Source organism: Monodelphis domestica, chromosome 1 (genome assembly GCF_027887165.1).
Source record: "Monodelphis domestica isolate mMonDom1 chromosome 1, mMonDom1.pri, whole genome shotgun sequence".
In the NCBI taxonomy this organism is placed as follows: domain Eukaryota; kingdom Metazoa; phylum Chordata; class Mammalia; order Didelphimorphia; family Didelphidae; genus Monodelphis; species Monodelphis domestica.
The window spans coordinates 466,373,812-466,394,398 of NC_077227.1; the positions used below are offsets into that span (position 1 = coordinate 466,373,812).

Consider the following 20,587-nt stretch of genomic DNA (forward strand, 5'->3'; position numbering starts at 1 on the left):
AAACTGCAATGTACTTCAAATCTTTTTGGAAATAAGCATGGTAGAAACCTTAAATACATTTGAAATCTGAATCTAGAGTGCAATTAAAGCTAAACATTTTAGCACAATACCCTGGTTGCAGAAAGACTTTTTTTGACATAACTATTACAGGAATTCATTTTACTTGACTATGCATATTTATTAAAAGGGTTTATTTTTGTTTTTTCATTTCTCAGTGTGGAACAATGGTGTGAGGAGGAAAAAATATTTCTGATAAAAATTAAGAACATGATTCTTGTAACCATGGGGAAATACTCTAAATTAACTAATTAAATAAAAATTTCCAAAAATAAAAAGTAATTAAATTAAATTAAATTAAAAATGTGCTCAATCAATAAAGACAAGAAAGAGATAAATTTCAAAAAGGCAAAGATGTATACTTACTGTTTCAAAAGTATTCAGGATCAGCAAAGGGAAAAAAACATTTAAATAGTCTTCAGAATTTTGAAATGTTACAGGAACAGGTTTTAAGATGGCCTGGCAAAGATTTGCTGGAGGCCCAAACTGATCAAAGTTCACAAACATTTCATATTTCCATTTTAAGATCTCCTTAATAAAACTGTCAAATATAGATTGTCGTATAGGAAAATTTGTAGCAGAGGAAGCTTGAAAAGTTCTTTTTGTCTCAAGGAGGCTCAGTGGAGCAGGCCTTTTGAAGTAATTTGGAGAAGTCTGCATATTCTGTGGTTGAAGAATATTGGATAAATTTTTCCCCTCATCCTTCAATATTGGTTTTTGAACTAATGGAAAGACTGGTTGCATTAGTTTTGGCGTTGTTGTGGCTGTCAAATTTGTTTGATTCTTTGATGCTGGCAGGAGTTTTAAACTATTTTCAATAGCTCTAGAAAGATGAGCATTTCGAGAATTACTACTTGAACTAAAAATTTTGGTAGTAGACTTTATAGCTTTGTTAGACAGTGAAAGTGGCAAGGCTGGTTTAACAAAAACATGGTCATCAGATACTTTAGCTTCAGAATGTAGAGAGCAATATTCACCCTGATTTTCCACAGTGTTAGTGCAATCTTTGTGCTTACATTTTATATTACTCAAAGCTCTGTCTGCAGTGAAGTTTTTAGGACCTTCCTCCATTTCTACTGTATCTTTTCCAATAGAAACTTCAAAGTCATTAAAACTCTCTACTTGTGAACTTAATTCCATATCTACAGGATCATGTTGTGTTAAAAACAAATTATTTTCCTCTGTATCACTGTTAACATCAGACTCATCTTCTCTAAAAGATATCCCCTCAGAATGTAAACAAGGTAATGGTTGGACGACCCCTGTTAAATCGCCTCCAACAGAAGATGAGTTGGATGAATGATTCTTTGAAGTAGAGATACTGGCTTCAGTTGTTTCCACTCTTACATTTAATTCTGTACAACCAGGTTTGGTAGAATGAGGACTATCATTAGGAACCTGTGTTAGACTTTTTGCTTTGACTGTTTCTGTCCCAGAAAATGAGCTTTTTCTTGACTGCTTTGTATCAGTGCCTGAGGCCTGTTTATTTTTTTCCTTAAAATTGTCACTGGGTCCAGAAGATGCTTGAATAATAGCTTCAGAATTCTGGGCTGGTTTTGTAACTGTCTTTGGAGAAGACTCTTTACTATGAGTGGCAGAAAGTGCTTGTTGATTTTTGTGTGACTTGGGTCTTATCTGTCTCAAAAACTGAAGATCTTGACATGCCAACATTTTCTTGTTATTTTTGACAACCAGAGTCTGTGGAGTAATTAATTTTGTCGTCTTCTTCTTCTGCTGAGTATCAACTTCACCTGCAGTTTTTCCATGATCACGTAACTTTACCACAAAATCTAAAGATCGCTGAGATAAGTCAAATGCTTTCCGAGGCCCCTTCTTCAGACCAAGTTTTTCAGCAGTTGAGGTTGGTTCAGGACACTGGCGAAATTTCTTTGGAGGAATCACAGCAGGCATTGTTCTACAAAGTATCTTTTTAGGACTAGTTTGATTATTTTTTTTGTTCTGCCTCCTTGGGGGGTTAATGTTGATTTTTTTTGAATTTTTAGAAAGTGGCATTTTTTTGGTGAGTTTTGGACTGGAAAGAGATTGAGGAGAATTCTGTTTGCTTGATTCTTCAGAGGAAATTTCAAAATTTAAATTAGGTGATGCTGAAAGAGTAGATGTAGATTCTTTCTTCTCCTCATCTACATTTTCAATGTGCTCTTCAGTAAGATCCCCAGAAATACAAATAATAGGTTTTTCTGCATTTCTTAAACAAGATGAAAGATCTTCAGCCATAGGTGCATTATATGGTTGTTTCTTAGTTTTTGATTCAGTTTGAAATTTCTCATTAGGAAAAACATGACACTGTGAGTCTAAATGTTCTTCAAGAGTTTTTGCTACCTTCTGAATAACTTCATCAGATATATAATCTGTATCATAACCCCAGTCATTTGTCTGATCATCTAATCCACTCTCACCTGTTGAAGTCAAAAAGGAGTCTTGTTCTGGTTCACTTTCCTGAAGAGAATGTTTGCTCTCTGTTTCAGAATCTTGCCAAACAGAAAATACTTCATGTGGAGTTTCAAACTCAAAAAACTGTGAATCAGATTCCTCAACCAGCAAAGGAGATTTTGTTTTTTCTTCTTTTTCTAGTTTGTTTTCCAAAATGGTATTTGAAGTTGAAGGGTACTCTTCTGGAAATTCTCTTTTAATGTCTATTTTATCTTTTTTCATTTGTTTCTGAAGATTTGGTGACCTTTCATCATCATCTGAATCAGAAATGATTATAACTTGATTTCTAGTGCTTTCTACAACAGAGGTTGGTTCATTACTTTGGCTAACTGGAGAATATCTTAAAACATCTTTGTCTTTTTTCTGTAGCTGGTAAGAACTTCCTGGAGTTGAATCTGAAGGGAAATTAAGAACACTAATATGGGCAATGAAAGGCAATCTATCCAGGTCTTTATCTACTTGAGAATCTGTTAAGGTGCTAAATTTAAAATTCTGAGGAGGCACTTCCTCTCTTGCCAAATTACATGGAACATGATCAGTACCATTATCTTCCTCATAGTTACTGTCCTTTGATTCATGCCTGTCTGGCTGATTTATAAGCTGACATTTCTTTTTCAGTAAGGTATTTCTAATTGTTTTAAGTGAAACCATATCATCATCAGTATCATCATCATCATCATCAGTATCATCATCATTATCAGTATCATCATCATCATCATCATCATCACTATCACTTTCCTGTGATAGATAATTGTTTTTATGAAATGTTAAAGGATCTAGCTGCCTAGCATCTGATTTTTTCCTTATAAGCAATGAATTATCATTTCTTGATTCTTCTTCATTTATTGTATCCTCTGAAGTAGTACAAGGCTCTGACTGTGCATTTTGTATTAAGGCAAACCCTTTCTGAATCTCCACATCTTTGCATGGATTATGACTCCCCAAAATGGATGAACTCTGTTTTGATTCTAAATTATTAACACTGGAAACCATGGTCGTTTTTTTGTGTTCCTTCATTACCTGTAATAGTTTTGCACATAATTCATCCTTCTGTGCTTTAGTCCTAAACTTTGAGTTCTTAAAGCCAGAATCATTTTTGGAACGAGAATCATCACTTGAGCTTGATACATTTTGGGGAGAATCAGATCTAGAGTCAGTCACTGTTAAACATGTCTGAATATTTGTTGTTCTGTCATATCCCCCTTCCATTGAATTATTTCTTGAAGCCAAATCCAGGTGTGTATTTGGAGAGTTGTTCTCTGAAGTATCTTTCTCTTTTTCTGCATTATCCAAAATTTCATGATTATGAGAACTTTTAGCATCAGGGGCTTTTTCTTGCTTTAAGCATGATTTATTTGAAAAAAGGTCATCTAATTTTGACTCTTTCAAGTATGTTTGTCTATTTTCCTCCTCCCAACTATAACTTCTTCTTAGAGATGGACTCTCTTGTGTTCGATAGACATCAGCTCTCAAAGGTTCCTTAGAAAATGATGGACTAGAACTGTCCTGAGAACTTGTATCCCTTTTTGATCTCTCCACAGGTACATCATTTTCTTCCTTAATATAAATTGCAGGGGGAGTTTTACATGCTACAGTCCTATCCACAAAAGTGCTACATGGCAATCCTTTGACCTTTTTGTTTTTAATGATTTGTTTCAAACATGTTTGTAATTCAAGGGTCTCCTGACTATTTAAATGCCAACCAAGGGACAAATTTCCCCTCAGACACAAGTTGAGCTTGTCTAAGAACTGTTTACAAAGAGTTTGCTGTCCAAGCTGGCATCCTTCTCTAAGAAGACTTCGAATTAGCTGCACACAAGCAAGCTGTACAGAATTAGATGGAATTTGATGCAAAGGCAAAGAAGATATTACATTTGTTCCTTTGGAGTAGCTTCCAGCTGTCTTTTCTGCACTCCGTGCAAATGCTGTGGTAGGAAGTTTAGCACATTTCACTACAGCTTCTACCCACTGCTGAGAACTAACCCACAGCAAATGCAAACAGTTTTTATTTCTATGCAGTTCAATTACTGACACTAGTATCAGAAGGAAAAACTCAGTGACTGTGTCACACACTGCTACTTTTTGGTTGAGGACATCTTTGACTTCTGAATATAGATGATGAATAACCTCCACTATGTAAGCTACACCCAAATCCTTGAGGTCCATGAGGGACTGAACAAAAGGGATAAACCAAAGAAACGTGCTGTTATGAACACGCATGTCTTGTCCAATGTCAGACTGAAGTACACTGGCTAATGTTTCCATCTCTTCATACATGTTAGGGCAGTAATCAGGGCAAATAGCTGATCTCCATCCTGAATCCTAAGATAAAAAAATAAAATGGTATTTAGTTAAATATGAACTTTTTTAACATGTAGGTTTTCTAATCTATGATTAAATCCTTTAACGTACAGATTAAAACTGAAAGCATTAAAACAAGATATACTGCTAAACTTCTGTAATATGTGTTTTGTTCAATTGTTTTAAAATGCAAAAGCATGGGTAGAAACAAGTTGGAATCTAGTACTAAGATAATCTGAAAAATACAGTTCTGTACCTCTTCCAATTCAGCTACACTAAATACTCCTGAATTCTTTCACTTCAAACCTGTCCTGTCCTGTCCTTTTTTCTCTTTCCCTACCAAAAAACTGTATACTTTGTCTTCTGGAAGTTCACAGGTGCAATTATAGTTAGTTAGGGTAGTCAGTATGCTAAAAGATGTACAGGGCAGTGCTAACAACTTTAGTTTAAGATGCTGCAGAGTGTATAAAAATTGTATTACACTGTAAAAACCTGGGTTGAGTCCTAGCTTTGCTACTTAATAGTTCCTGGAGCTTAATCAAATCACTTAACCTCTATGGAGCTTCAGGTGCCTCATCTATAAAACTAGGTTAATGATCAAACTTCAAAATGTTGTAGTCAATATCAAATGAGATAAATTAAGGGAAAATAATTATAAATGGCAAAGGACTATAAAAATGTATAGTATTATTAACTGAATGAAGTTAACATCACAAAAATCTGCTACATGGGTCCATGATAAATTTGTTATTTCTTTTTCTCTTTTTTTTTTTAAACCTTACTTCCTGTCTGTAGAATCAATACTAAGTATTGGTTCTAAGGCAAAAGAGTAGCAAGGGCTACACAATGATGGTTAAGTTGTCCAGAGTCACAAAGATAGGAAGTTAAGTTATTTAATTTCAACTGGCCCCTCAATGAATCAAGGCAATTTGTTTACCTCTTTCTAAATGATTCTCTATTCTACTCACCACAAGAACTCTCTCTTTCTCTTTAAACCTCTCACCTCAATCAGGTAGTCAGTCAACAAGCATTTATTATGTGCTGTGTACACTGTGCTAAGAGCTAGAGATATGAAATGAAAAAAAAAGTTCCTTCTAGAGAGCTTAAAGGAATCAACATGCAAATAGTAGTACATAAAACAAGATATAAACAACAACGATGGGGAAGTACATTAAGTGGGACTCATAAAGGCTTCTTGTAGAAGGTGGGATTTTAGCTGGGACTTGAAGTCAGGGAAATAAGAAGATGAAGATGAGGAGGAAGAGTGTTCTAGGCACACAAAAGATGATGAGAACTTCTGGAGTTGGAAGATGAAGTACACATGCCAATAATAGCAAGAAAGCCACTGCCAGTGAATCATGAAGCATAGGAAATAAAAGGTTAGTTATAAACAAAATAAACATTTTATCATTGAGGATGGATCTTGAAAAGGAATTTAAAAGGAAAAAAGGGTAAGAATCGGTGATTGAGGTCTAGGGGAGAGGAAAAAAAAGAGGACAAGGGAACAAGGGAGTAGAAGAAGATTGTATCAACCATAGAACACTGGTGCCAAACATATTCATTGTTTAGTATCTTTTCATCTTTCTTTTTGTAAAAAAGGCCTGAAGACAAGAGGAAACATTTAAGAGAATAAGATGGAGGGAAACATGCAAAATGCAAAAACTGAAAGTAAATGGGATGAACTCACACATAAAACGAGAGAGAGTAGAAGAATGTATTAGAAACCAGAATACAATGTTGTTTATAAGAAAAATATGTGAAACAAAAAGATTCAGAGGCTAGAGCAAAATGTATTATTCTTCAACTGAATTTAAAAAAGGATAACAATCATAATCTCAGTCAAGGAAACAATAAAAATAACCCAATTAAAAGAAATGAACAAGAAAACATGTTGCAAAGTATAAAATTATTAATATCAATATTTTAGTAAGTATACATGCACCAAATGGCATAATATCTAAATACTAAAAGGAACATTAAAGAAGTTATAGGGGAAAAGAGCAAAATCATGATAACTAGAGAACTTAATTTTTCCACTTCAGACTTGGAAAAATGAAACCAAACAAAAAATTAAGAACAAAAGCAAAGGACCTGAAAAGAACTTTAGAAAAGTTATGACTGAAAAATCTCTGATGATTACCGAATGGAAATAGAAAGCAATATACATGTTTCTCAGCTATCCATGGTACCTTTACAAAGATCAACTATATATTGGAGCTCAAAACCTCATGAATCAATGCTTAAAAATAGAAATAGAAATAGAAAAAAAAATGATTTTTAAAATTATATAGCTTCATTTACATTCAATGAAAGGCTGAAGAAAGGCTTAAAAATTAATTGGCGACTAGCATAACCCTAAAGAATTAACAAAAGAACAAATCACAGAAACTACAGATAATTTCTTTAAAGATTATGATAATAATGAGATGAAATAAAATTTGAGGGATGCAGTATAAACAGACTCAAGGGGAAATCTGCATCTAAATACTTTTTCAACAACAAAAAAATGAACTGGACATACACTTAAGAAAACTAGAAAACTAATAAATTTTAAAACAAAAAAATCAAAATAGAAATTATGACTATCAAAAAGAGATTCATAAAATTAAAAGAAAAAAACTAACAAAAAATCCCACGGAATTAATACATAAAACTGGGGGTGGGGGTGGAGTGGGGGAGACAGGGGAAGCTAAAATTTGAATAGAAGCAGATGCCTTTGTGAGAAAAAAAATCTCTGAAGCAAGTTTCTCTGATAAAAGTCCCATTTCCAAGGTAAAGAACTGATTCAAATTTTTAAGGATAAGAGCCATTCCCCAATAATAAATAGCCAAGGGATATAAATAGGCAGTTTCAAAAGACAGAAATCCACACTATTAACAACCATATGAAAAAATTCTCCAAATAACTAATAATTAGAGAAATGCAAATTAAAGCAATTCTAAGGTTCAATCTCACAGCTCTCAGATTGGCAAAACTGACAAAAAAGTAAAACAACAAATTGGGGATGGGGCAGGGAGGGTGAGAGAAAATAGGTAAATCAATGCACTGTTCAAGGAGCTGTGAATTGCTCCAGCCATTTTGGGAAGCAATTTGAAACTCTATTCAAAAAGTCACTAAAACTGTGCATACTCTTTGACCCAGTGACATCATTACTAGGATAATATTCCAAAGAAATTAAAAAACAGAAAAAAAGGACATGTATAAAAATATTTATAATAGTTCTTTCTTATTGTAACAAAAAAGTAGAAATTAAAGGGTGCCTATCAATTGGGGAATGGGCAAAGATATCACAACATGTGAATATAATGAAATACAATTGTGTAAGAAAGAAATGGTAAAATGGATATTTTTAAAGGAAACTTGTATGAACGGATAGAAAATGAAGTAAGCAAAACTGGAAGAATAATTTTTAGATGTCCACGCTATAAAAACAAACAATCCTGAAAGACTGAACTCTGATCAACCCAATATAAGAACCCTGATCAACCCAATAAACAATTAAAATTCCAGATGAAGCATGCTACCCACCTTCTGATGTACATGATGCACTCAGGTACAGAATGAGACATAGAGGTTTTTTTGGACATAGCCAGTATGGAATTTGTTTCCCTTGACTATGCAAATATGTTATAAGAGTTTTGTTTTTCTTTTTTTTCAGTGGGGAAGGAGGGAGATGGGAGAGAAAAAAGATTTTTTCTCATTGAAAAAAAAGCAAAACATTATTCAACTATAAACTTAACTACTTTAGCATATAAAGGCAGTACAATTTCATTAGTTTTTTCAAAACAAATAACTTTTTCATACCTTTTTGGTTTTTTCGGGATTATAATTGTACACAATCTGGCTGCAAGTCACCATTTCCTCCAAATCTGATTCAGGTTCTAACTTGGTCCTTAAAACATTAAGAAATTTTTTTAAAAGTACTTTAAAATAACATATTCCAAGAGTAAAGGGATTACATACTGGCAAAAAATTACAAAAAAGAAACTTTAAAATCAATCAATAAACATTTATTAAGTATTTCCTATGGGCCAAATACTGAAAAGCAGTTAATGGAACTTACCTTGTGGAACTGTTGCGTATATTTTGAATTTCCTTATTGTAGCTCACATTATTAATAATGGTCTGGAATGCTTCAATGGGATCAATAAGTTGACCCCAGACTTTTGAGCCCAGACGATCCAGAATCACCATGAAGCAGTGCAATGCTGGCCAGAAAGGATCTACACTGTCCTCTGAAATACAAATTAACAATGGTTTACTGACAGGAAGATTTGAGAAAAATTGCTAGTTATAATTGTCCATTTTTTACCCCAAGTGTCATTGTTAAATGTATACAAAAGTAAAAGCTTAGCAACAAGAAATTTAAAATAAAATATACTGGCTTCCTTTAAAGAAAAGATGCCAGGTTTTTCTATTTTTTTTTCCAAGGAAGGTCTCTATGACACTATGAATGGCATATAATCTTGGTTTTTGTAAAAGTTTTTCTCTCTTTTGGGAAACCTAAAGGAAAGATACATTTTTGGACATGGAAAAGTATAGATTTGTTTTTCTTGACTCAGTTACTATCTTGGCTCAGTTATTATAAAGTTGACTGATTTGGGGGGAGGTGTTGCTTTAATATCAGTTAATACAGTTGCCAAAAAAGAAGAAAAGTGGGTCATTTTTGCATTGTAAAAGATCCACAAAAAAGAACAGGAGATGCAAAAGAAGACATATACCAGAAAGATAGCTGTACTCCTTATAGATTCATGTTTTCATGTACAACCTTTTTTTTTGCTCCTTATATAGGGAAATGCTCATATTTAGTCATGTTTGTCAGGCACAGAATAACAAAAAAATTCACTGTTTCTCTCCTTTTTACACCTTTCCCATGCTTGCCAAGCACTTTCTCAATATAGTCCAATGGTTACCCAGATCACTACCACCAAACCTTTGCCTGACCCTGAGCACTATAGGAAAGGAAGAAAAAAAAATTGGACTTGTTCACAGTGAAGCAAATTCACAATTTAAGAGTTTCTGCATGATACTATGTCAAAGTATTCAGCCCAAGTAGTTTGTTACCATCTGATTGTTTCTCCATAGTATGAAGTATTGATTGCATAAAATCATTTTGCTTTTCTGAGCCCAGCAACAAAGAATCCATGGCTTGCTCCTCAAGAATAGTTAGCAACATACAGATTCCTGAAAGACAATTTCATATTTCCCTGAAATCATTAGTTCCTTAAGAATGATCATCAATATATAGATTCCTGACGCATAACTTAAATGTTTATCTGAAATATTAAAATTAACAACATATTAATAAGCCTTCTGAGATAAAGCTAGTCAAAGAAAAGATTTGGCAGGGGAGTAAAAGAATAGTACACGACAGTCTTAAGTTCTTTAGATTTAGGCTTTGAGTGATAATACAGGTATAACCCAGTGGAATTGCTTGTCAGCTCCAGGAGGGTGGACAGAAGAGGGGAGGGAGAAAGGAATCATGTAACCATGGAAAAATATTTTTAAAAATAAAATTATATTAAGTTCTTTAGACAAAGTTCAATCAAGAAACCATTTTTGGCAGTCTAAAACAAAAGCATTTCCATGTGTCCCTTCTCAAATACTCTAAAGGCACTTGAAAATTTAGGACTATCAATTAAAGGACAAAAAAAGGGGAAATTATTGCTGAGCAACCAATTTTGTCTCAGATGACTGTGATAGATATCAGATAAAAGAATGAATTTATTTTGGATGAATAATTCTTAGAAATTTTATTCCTTTGTTTTCCTACTAGGAAATAAAGAGATAAAAAAAGTTATTAGAGACCAAATGTTATTAAAATTCTTGTCTTAATAGAATTTTGTTACATCAAATATTGCCCTAAATAAAATGTTCATTGATTAATGTTTGACAATATTTTAAGTACAAAGATAAGAACTTATTTTGAAATGGAACTAATAATGCGGTTTGAGTTTTAGAAATAACTTTAAGAGATCAAACAATTCCCCTTAAATATTCTTGAAAATTTAGGAATCTCTTAAGTTATTTCAGAGGAACTAGGTAGCAAAGGGAAGATGCTAGAGGATAATCTTGTAATCACATCAGAAATGAGGAAGAATTCCCATGCAAGACACCTGAAATCAACTGAGAAAATCCAATACAGTAAGAATAAAACTTACCTAACCAGTAGTTTTTGTAGTTGTTTGTATCATACATATGAGATGGCAAAAGGACAAGTTTACCCTTCTCAAATTCTGAAGAAGTATAAATATCTGGACTTTCTAAAAGCCCCAATTCAATAACTCTAAATAAGCAAGTCAATACTTCCTGTAAATCATAGTAATCATCTCTGTCTACCTTCCCCAAGTTTCTGGCTGTTAGAATAGCCCATCGTCGAACCTATATGAGAAAAAGTACATATTAAAAAGATCAAGCACTTTGATGAGATCCAGAATTTTTAATTAAATCAAGCTTAACTCTAAATTAAAATCCTTGGCTAAAATAATAAGGTTGTGCATAAAGAAAGAAGCTTATTATGAATTTCATTTTAAAATGAGAAATGTTGTTAAGAATGATTACTTTCTTTGGTTTTATGTTTCTATTTTTATAACTTTGTATAAAAACCTATAAACTTTTAGTCTAGAATTTGACAATTGTTAAAAAATGTTTTGAATTGTAAAGTGTATTTTTAAAACTAAAATTGAACAGTCTTCATGAAAGGAGCATAAACTGTGACTCAAATTTTCTTTATTTTTGTGTATTTAAGATAATAAGAATTCATCATAAAATTATCAATTTGATTCAACTAAATATTATAGGTAGTATTATTTTTTAAAACAAACTCTTACCATTTCTCTTAGAATCAATACTGTATATTGTTTCCAAGGCAGGAGAATGGTAAGGGCTAGGCAATGGGGGTTAAGTGACTTGCCCAAGGTCACACAGCTAGATAGTATCTAAGACCTAATTTGAACTCAAAACTGCCTGTCTCTAGGCTTGCCTCTCAACCAATATAAGTAATGCTATTAATGCAAGGATTTAACAATAATAAAAACAATGCATTATACGAGTCTAAATATGTAATGAATACCTCTCCACAGTCTAACATTCTCAACTCACCATTTCATTGGGATGTACCAAGAACAAATAAATCCCTGGATGTTTGTCAAATACCTGAAAGGAGCAATTAGCTTGCTCCATCCTACAAAGTGCTTCAACACATAATTCATCTAAATATAAAGAAAAACAAAAATTACAAGATGAAAATATACATCAACTAAATTAATGTAGCCTATTCTGTTCACTTCAAAGACAATAACAGCCAGGGTGATTAGGAAAGGCCTTACATAGAAGGAACCACTTGAGCTAAGCTAGGAGTTTCCTAAACTCAGATAAGGAGACAAAATGCATTCCAAGCATGGGGGACAGCCTATGCAAATGCTTAAAGATGAAAGATGGAATATTGTGTATGAGGGAAAAGTAAGCAAGAAGCTTGGCTCATATAAAGAGTGTGCAAAGGGAAATAATATGTATTGAGTTCAGGAATCTAGGCTGGATTTGGGTTTGTGAAGGACTTTAAATGCCAAAGAAAGATTTTTATTTGATTATAGAGGAGAAAGTGAGTCAACGCAGCCTCTTGGGCAGGGAAGTGACACTGTCAGACCTATGCTTTAATAGGATCACTTTGGCAATAGAGAATGGATTGGAGGAAAGAGCCTAGAGGAAAGGAGAATAGGAGTGAAAGGGTCATAAAAATAAAACTAGAAGGAAAGTAGAAAGGCCATTCAGTCTAACATGCCCTCATACTGAAGATGAGGTCCAGAGAGGTTGCTTGCCCAAGGTCATAGAGGGAGTGTCAGAGATAAGATTTGCACAAAATTAAGAGGTTAATGCAATGGTCCAGGCAAGAGGTGATAAGAGATTGAACTAGACTGGTAGCTATGTGAGTGGAGAAAAGTGGATGGATACCAGAGATATTGTAAAAGGTAGAACTGACAATCAGATATTGGGGGAAGGGAGGATGAAGGAGAAGCAAAGTCAAAGATGACAGATTTTTAAATTAGGTGACTAAAAGATGGTGGCACTAGCAACAGAAATAAGTAAATAAGAAAGAGGAGTGGGCTTGGAGAAAATATGAGTTCTATTTTAAGTAGGGAAGGAATATGAGAGGAAGAGGTCTAATTTGAGGACTAAATTGTTGAAAAAAGTCCTGAGGTTCTAAAGGACACAATGGAAGGGCAGGAACAGGGTTCAAAAGGAGTAGGGCTGAAATGGATGAAGATAAGGAATGAGGGAACATAAATAAGGGCAGAGAATTTTCTTTTAGACTGCCTTTAGTTCTGAATCATTAGTAGTCAGAGAGGAAAATGGGTTTGCAAGCCATGTAATGCCATAAGCTGCTCAATGAGCAACCTTTCTATGGTAGCTCATTCTCAAATCTTAGCTTGGATGCCAGTTTCATTTTCACCAGAGGGAATTAAAAAGGAGAGGGGAGAAGTATATGGTTCTGGTACTGGGCTGAGAATAGGTTCCTGGGCCCTTAGTGGTTATGATTCTATGATACTAAGATACTCACTGACATGCTCATGTAAGAGCAGATAAGGGTATTTCAGTATTTCAAGAAGAGGAACTCGAAGCTTGTTTTCAAAGTCTTGGCCAGTGAAACCAAACAGTTGTGTTTCACCATTGTCATCGACTATAAATAGTTCATCATCTTCTTCAATTTCTCCTTTCATGGATTTTTCAAAATGATTTATGAGACGAGAGGTTTCAAAATCCCATAAAATCTATCAGAAGAAAAAAATAAAGAGCTATTAATGAAAGATCCAATATATAAGTGACCTGTAGAGAGCCTTATCAATAACTAGAAATTTAGAAGTTAAAAAAAAGCTACTTAACAAGACTACTGTCAATACTTTTAAAAGAAATCTTTTATTTGCATGATAATACATGTACTACCCAGACTGAAATGCTTGCTAGCTTCAGGAGGGAGGAAGGAGGCAATCTGGATTATATAACTTTAGAAAAATTATATGGAGATTTGTTATTACATGTAATTTCTAAATAAGTAAATAAACCCCCCAAAATGTAAAAATTAAAATAAAATTATACACCTAAATAAATAAATAAACCCCTGGGTCTGATAAACAATGCTAGTTTTTTAAGTACTAATTATATATTAGAAAGGTTAGTTTGGAAAAAAAACAAAGATATTAAAATGAATGCTTTATTTTCCTCCTTGGAATTCCCTTTTGCAGTTTGATAGAAATCATTCAGTGTTCTTGGCTTGAATCCAGTCAATCCTTACTCTGACTTAATGACACCATGGTGTCTCTCTGAACTTACTTCATTTGTAAGCTGGAGAAAATAATTCTCGTTAACTAACTCAAAGTGTTATTAGGAAAGGATAGCATCAGAGAAGGATCAGCTAGTTGTCATCTTTATCTTCCATCTTAGAATCAATACTGTGCATTGGTTCCAAGGCAGAAGAGTGGGAAGAGCTAGGCAATTAGGGTTAAGTGACTTGCCCAGGGTCACAGCAAGGAAGTATGTGAGGCTATATTTGAACATAGGGCTTCCCATCTCTAGGTCTGGCTCTCAATCCACTCAGCTACCTAGCTGCTCCATAGCTATTATTCTTAACACTAAAACTGTTGGTCAGCTCCAAAAATGGGTCCCTCTACTAATAAAGAACAAATTTTCTAAGCATAATCTCATCATTGTTGTCCTCTCCTGAGTGTTTTATAGGGCAGTTTCTCATTTCTTACCTAGAACATGTGGCTGCAATTCTAAAATTTTGTGGTTTGGGGATTGAAAATTACAACTTATATACTAGTTTTTTTGGAGAAGATGCTGTTGCCCCTAGAATTTTACACCTCTTTCCAAAATATTTGAAAAAAGACAGTTAATTTATGAAGAAAAAATTACAAGTCCCCTAAATACAAGCACTCATATCCATTTAATACAGAAAAAAAAGAAAACATCCTTTTTGAACAAATTGATTTTATTCCAATACACTGAATTAATGAAACTCTCTCATGTTTTAATTTATTTTCCTATAGGTTGTAAAGAAATCCTCAAATTTAAACTTTCTAGTCCTCAGATTCTAAATTACTTTGTATCATTAGTAATTCTTTGGATAATGTGAATAAAGTTCAAAGCCATTCTCTTCTTTATGCTCAAACTCTAAATAATCTACTTTTTTATTATTTTAGCTAATGTTAGTCTCATTATGATTACCTCATGCAAAGAAGGTAGTTTATCTCTTGCTTTGTGGTATTCAGCCACACACTCCAAGCAGTAACAGAGGTCCTCATTAGCTGTGAGAATTTCACAGGGAAGAGTCCCAAAAGCATAGCTCTTTAGGAAGTCAACAGTGGATTCACCACCTGGTGTACACCAGCGACATGTGCTCATTCTGTACCTAAACTCAGGGAAAAAATGAGAAATATAAATACAGAAAAAAAAATAGCACCAAAAATTCAGGACATATTTTCTTATGTGGATATAAATGTATATGTAGGCTATGTACATCACTAACCCTTCAATTTAAAAAACTTGTTCCCATTTCTAAAACCAACCTTTATTAAAATTCATCTTGTAACTTAACACTTTTACTATTTCTTTATATCAAGAAAGCTCAATCTTGACCACATAAGACTGAAAGTATTCTGTCAACATGAAATGTAAGAACTTCACAAGAAACATTTACCTACCATAATTTTGTATATATCTGGCATACTATATATATATGTATTCTTTTACAGATGAGGAAATTGTCCCTCAGAGAGATAAAATGGCTTATCCAAAGTAACATAGCTAATAAGTGATAGAGCCAGGAATCCAGGCTCTTGAATCCAGAAGACTTGAATCCAAGTCTTCTGATTTTAAGACTAATTCTCTTTATATTCTACTTCCTTACTTTTTAAACTGACTAAAACTCAATTATATTTAATACAATATAAAATCTCCTCAAATAAATACATATTTATTTGAAAGAGATCATTCATATTAGGAAAAAATGAAGTAGATGATGAATGCATATCTTCCAGCTTACAACAAACAGGTGAATTAATTCATTATAATCAGTGCTATAGACAGATAGGCAGGTAGTCAGGCAGACAACTTTATTAAGCCGGGTCCAGAATGAAAAAAAAAAATTGGATTGGGTCAGATTTTACATTTTTTCAATGATCTCTAGATTTGTATGTCTGCAAAAAAAAAAAAAATTTAAACACCAATATTTGTACCATAATCTTATATTGTAAGAAAAAATTTACTTCTTATGATAAGTATAAGAATTAACATATAAGGCACATATGACTGTAAAAGGATGCAAAGTGATCACATAGTGAAAAGATAGTAGATGGAAGTCCTAGAACTATACTGAAATATTAAAAGAATCAGAAAAGACTTCCAGAAGTGTAAGGATTTTCTATGGAGAATTTGCAGAAAGGCATAGGAGAAAAAACCCCAAAGCAAAAACAACAACACCCAAACATAGAATGATAATTGTAGGATCTCAAGAATTAAAAGGAACCTCAGAGGTCACCTAATCCAATTTGTAACTAAGAAGAATCCCCTCTATATAATTTCTAATTCTAGAAAATGTACCTCCCTATCTTTTTTTTCCAGATATAGTGAATTATGGAAGTGAAACTGTCACTACTGAAAATAGTAGTAGTCTCTCGGTAACTGAAGATGACGATTGTCTTTGTGCGTTTTCATCTATGATAGATGAGTGTGCACAATAACACTTGTGCGTGAAGGAGATTTAAGTGGAAAAGTCAAGGTATACTGAAACACACAAAGCTCTGAGCATGATCAATTTCTTGGTAAGGCAAGCAATTCCAATAAAAGGGACTTCTCATCTCTGCAAGCCAAAAGACATCAAGTGAGGGCTGACATCATTTTTATAGACAAAAAGAGGAACATTCCCCAAATTAGAAGGCAGCATCACAAATGGGGGAAAGGATACGATGGGTTACAAAGTCAGAACATCATAGGCCTGGGGGAATATATTACTGGATGGACATCAAGAATGCAGGGCTAGGGGCAGCTGGCTAGCTCAGTAGACTGATCCGGGCCTAGAGACAGGAGATCTTTGGTTCAAATCTGGCCTCAGACACTTCCTAGCTGTGTGATCCTTGGCAAGTAACTTAACTCCCTTTACCTAGCCCTTACCACTCTTCTGGTTCCAAGGCAGAAGGTAAGGCTTAAAAAAAACAACACAAAAAACAGAATGAAGGACTACCAACAACCCCTCCCTTCTGTTGCCAGGAAATCACTGATTGAGTCCACCTAAATCATACAAGAATAACTAATGGTATATGGGAATTTGGGGGAGGCTCGTACCCCCAGAATTACTCTAAAGAGCATACAGGAGACTTGATAAGATGTTGGCAAGGTTCATGTGGCTTTATTCAGGGGTGGAGCATAGAGTGAGGGAGCACTGTCTGAAGAGACATCTTAGAAGCAATATCTTCATGGGAGGGGGGGTCAAGAGGGGAGGGCATAAAGAGAGAGAAAGAGTGGATCACTAGACCTCTCAGAAGCAGTGGGCAGTTATGCTCAAATTTACTCAGAATTTATAGGGATCCAACACAATGCTATCTCCTCCTTCCCATCATCTGTATGTTATATTTTATCTTGTTCTATCTTCCTCCTTAATCTTTTCTCATCCTCCATTCTCCTTCCTCTATCCTGCTTATTAATCTTTTACAATGCTTCTGAGTGTAACATAAAATGTTACATTTCTTTATCTTGTCCTATCCTCTATTCTCCAACATTTTCAAGCATATGGGAATATTTCTTAGGTTTGCAATTTCTCAGTTGAGTCAAATTTTGTTACAATATTTCTTGGGTAGCAACATTCAGGCTGTATGAAGTCACGGTTATAATTTTTAAGTTTTGAGATTTCTCTCATAGGAGTTAGGACACCTAAACTTCATCCAGAAAGAGGTAGAGGGGATATCTCTTAGCCAGCTTTCTGAAAGAAAAAGGAATATATAAAGTTGCTTGGGGAGGTGGTTTGCCACACTCTTCATAAGGAGAGATTGATATCTCCCTAGTAAAGGCACCTAACTTTCACTAATTTTCTATAGGAAGGCGCTAATCTATTATTAACTAATACTAATCAATATTGGGGAATAATGCATAATTTCATCCCACACAACACAACTAGTGGTTGAAAGATAATAAATTTCCTCTAATTGGTCAAATACAGTTGGTGGCATAGCAATAATAGATTTCCTCAAATTAAAAGTGATTTAAAAGACAACTGAACTGTTAAACTTAACTGAGAAAGGAAAACTAGTCATTGAGTAAAAGTTGAATTTTTAAACATTTTTAGTTTAAAGACAAAGGAATGTGACTTTAAGTAGTTATACATAATGGTGATGGTATTAAGGAACAGAATTACAATACAGAATCAGAATAATCTGATTTTCTCAAAACACCACTAGTACTTTCAGATTTGCTTGAAGTGTCAGTTTTTCCTTGTCACATGGATGACACTGAGAAGCAAAAATGATAATATATAAAAACAAAAATCAGTGTTTTAGAAACTTTGGAAATGAGGCCAAGATAGAGGAACAGTAGGAAATAAGTAGTACAGAGTTCCTCCCCAAAAATTTCACAAAAAAGATGAGAAAAATGAATCCTGGCAGGTAAATTAAAGAAAACAATCATAGTGAGTCATTTTTCAGCCAAATTTGGAACAGGGAGACAGAAAGATGTCTGCATAGGCCAAGGTCAAGCAAGTCAACAGATCAGGCAGAGGTCCCATACCAAGGTACCTTGTTGGAAACAAGTGCCAACTAGCAGCTTTGTCATCCACTACCCAGTTCCAGTCACATATTGAGGGGAAACTTAGGAGGAGACATACCTCTCTCTATCACACCCCTCCACCTCAGCACATCCCAGGCTGTGTATCAGGAAAGAAGTAGGTTCAGAATTCCAGCTTGTACTCCATTCTGAAGCTTATATAGGAATTATCAGGGCAAGAACCCCAGTCCAAAAGGGAGTCTACAGATCACTCTGAACTATCAGAGCTAACTGTGGTCAAGTTCAGCAACAGTTTACTGTTAATCAGACCCAAACCCAAGTCAGAAACTTGCAGAACTCAGAGCAAGATGACAACAATAAGCGCTAAAAGCTTGTAGGGTCCCACCCAGGCCCTGAGATCCACCAATAACAACACTCAATACCCAAGAAAGCAGCCCAGACTTTCTCTCCAGAAACACTATAGAGTCCAGACTTAATATCAAGTCCAAAGTCAGGAAGAAGGCTGAAAGAATAAACAAATCACAAAATAATTCCACCATAAAAAGCTAATTATGATGATAGAGTGTCCAAGAAACAAACTCAAAAGAGAATGATTCTAAAACATCTATAAGCAAAGCCTCAGAGAAAAACAATGTGCCTATAAACTCCACTAGAATTTCTAGAAAAGATGAACAATTTTTAAAAATTTTGTCAATGAAATAAAAGCTTGTTGAAAAAATTGGAAAAGAAATTAACACTGAAAGAATTGCTATAGCTTGGCAAAAAAGGTATGAAATTCAACCCAGGCAAAAAAAAAATTCCTTGAAAATAAGGACTAAACATAAGCCAATTATTTCATGAGAAAAGAAATATTAAAGCAAAGTCAAAAGACTAAAAAGAATAAATTTCCCACCCAACTGTATTCCTTTGGACTTTTCCATCATGCCTCAACCCAGGAATTTCTTTATCCTGCAAATTCACTGCAGCTCTGGTACTTAAATCTCATCAGTACTTTCTACTCCTTTGAGTGAAGGTCAAAGTGGAGCATACCTCTCAGAAACTCCATGCAAGAAGGGAGTCCAGATCAGTTATCTCTTTATTTCCCACCCTGCTGCACTTCTCTGGACTTCTCCATCATATACCAAATGCCAGATGCTTTCTCTCTGCTCACCTTTCCAATCCCCTTTTCTGTGTGGTCTTCCTACATTGTAAACTCCTTGAGGGTAGAGACTTGTATCACTTAGCACAGTACTTACTAAATATTTATTGGCTGGCTAACTGACATTAAGGTATCATAGAAAAAACAACTGACCTGGAAAACAAATTGAGAGGAAAAAAAAAAAACTAAACAATCTGAACACTATGACCAAAACAAGATCTTGACATTCTAATTAAAGATGTAATTCAGATCTCTCAGAACCAGTCTCTATGTGGTCTAGTAATAAAATCCTGAGTCTGGAGTCAGGAAAAGTCTGAATTCTGCTTCAGATATTTACTACATATGTGATCCTGTGTAATACAAGGATAAAAGAACTATCTCCTAGGGTTGTTGTGAGGTTCAAATGAGATAATTGTAAAGTATTTAGCCCAGTGGTTGGCACTGTGCTATATAGCAGGCACTGTTAGTTATTATTTATAGACCAAAAATAATTCTTTTCTGCAATGTAACTAAAATGTACACAGCTTTTTGGCATCTTATGTTTTTGCTTGGTAGCCTCAGCATTCTAAGTATGTGGCTGACTCAAATCTGAAATAGTTTTACCCCTCTTTAGGCAGCCTTTTACCTTCTCCACCTCCCCCAGGTGCATCATATTGGTTCTGCACTTAACATGGATATTCAATTAGCTTTAGTCTGACTGTAGCTTAGAACTCCTTAAGTGGTCCATGAGCTTCAGCCTCCCTCACTAGCAGGGATTATAGGTCTCAGCCACCACACTCATCTCACCACCTCCCTCCCCAATCTCTTTAGACTTTTCCCATTACATGTAACAAATTATATCTTTCCAAAGTCATATTGTAGTCATGGATCCTT

The 20,587-nt window shown here is 34.4% G+C and overlaps 1 protein-coding gene across 4 annotated transcripts in view; it reads right to left on the reverse strand.

The window, feature by feature from the left end:
* Positions 1-20,587, reverse strand: part of SETX (senataxin) — an 87,890-nt gene that overhangs the window by 35,221 nt on the left and 32,082 nt on the right. For all 4 annotated transcript variants that reach the window (XM_007475192.3, XM_007475193.3, XM_056812615.1 and 1 more), the window contains exons 2-9: positions 15,031-15,214; positions 13,367-13,577; positions 11,911-12,020; positions 10,971-11,190; positions 9,874-9,993; positions 8,873-9,044; positions 8,614-8,701; positions 424-4,830 (exon numbers count right to left, since the gene is read on the reverse strand). In XM_007475192.3, the coding sequence (XP_007475254.1) occupies positions 424-4,830; positions 8,614-8,701; positions 8,873-9,044; positions 9,874-9,993; positions 10,971-11,190; positions 11,911-12,020; positions 13,367-13,577; positions 15,031-15,207 (5,505 nt within the window). In that variant the 5' untranslated portion in view covers positions 15,208-15,214. The remainder of the gene's footprint in view (positions 1-423; positions 4,831-8,613; positions 8,702-8,872; positions 9,045-9,873; positions 9,994-10,970; positions 11,191-11,910; positions 12,021-13,366; positions 13,578-15,030; positions 15,215-20,587) is intronic.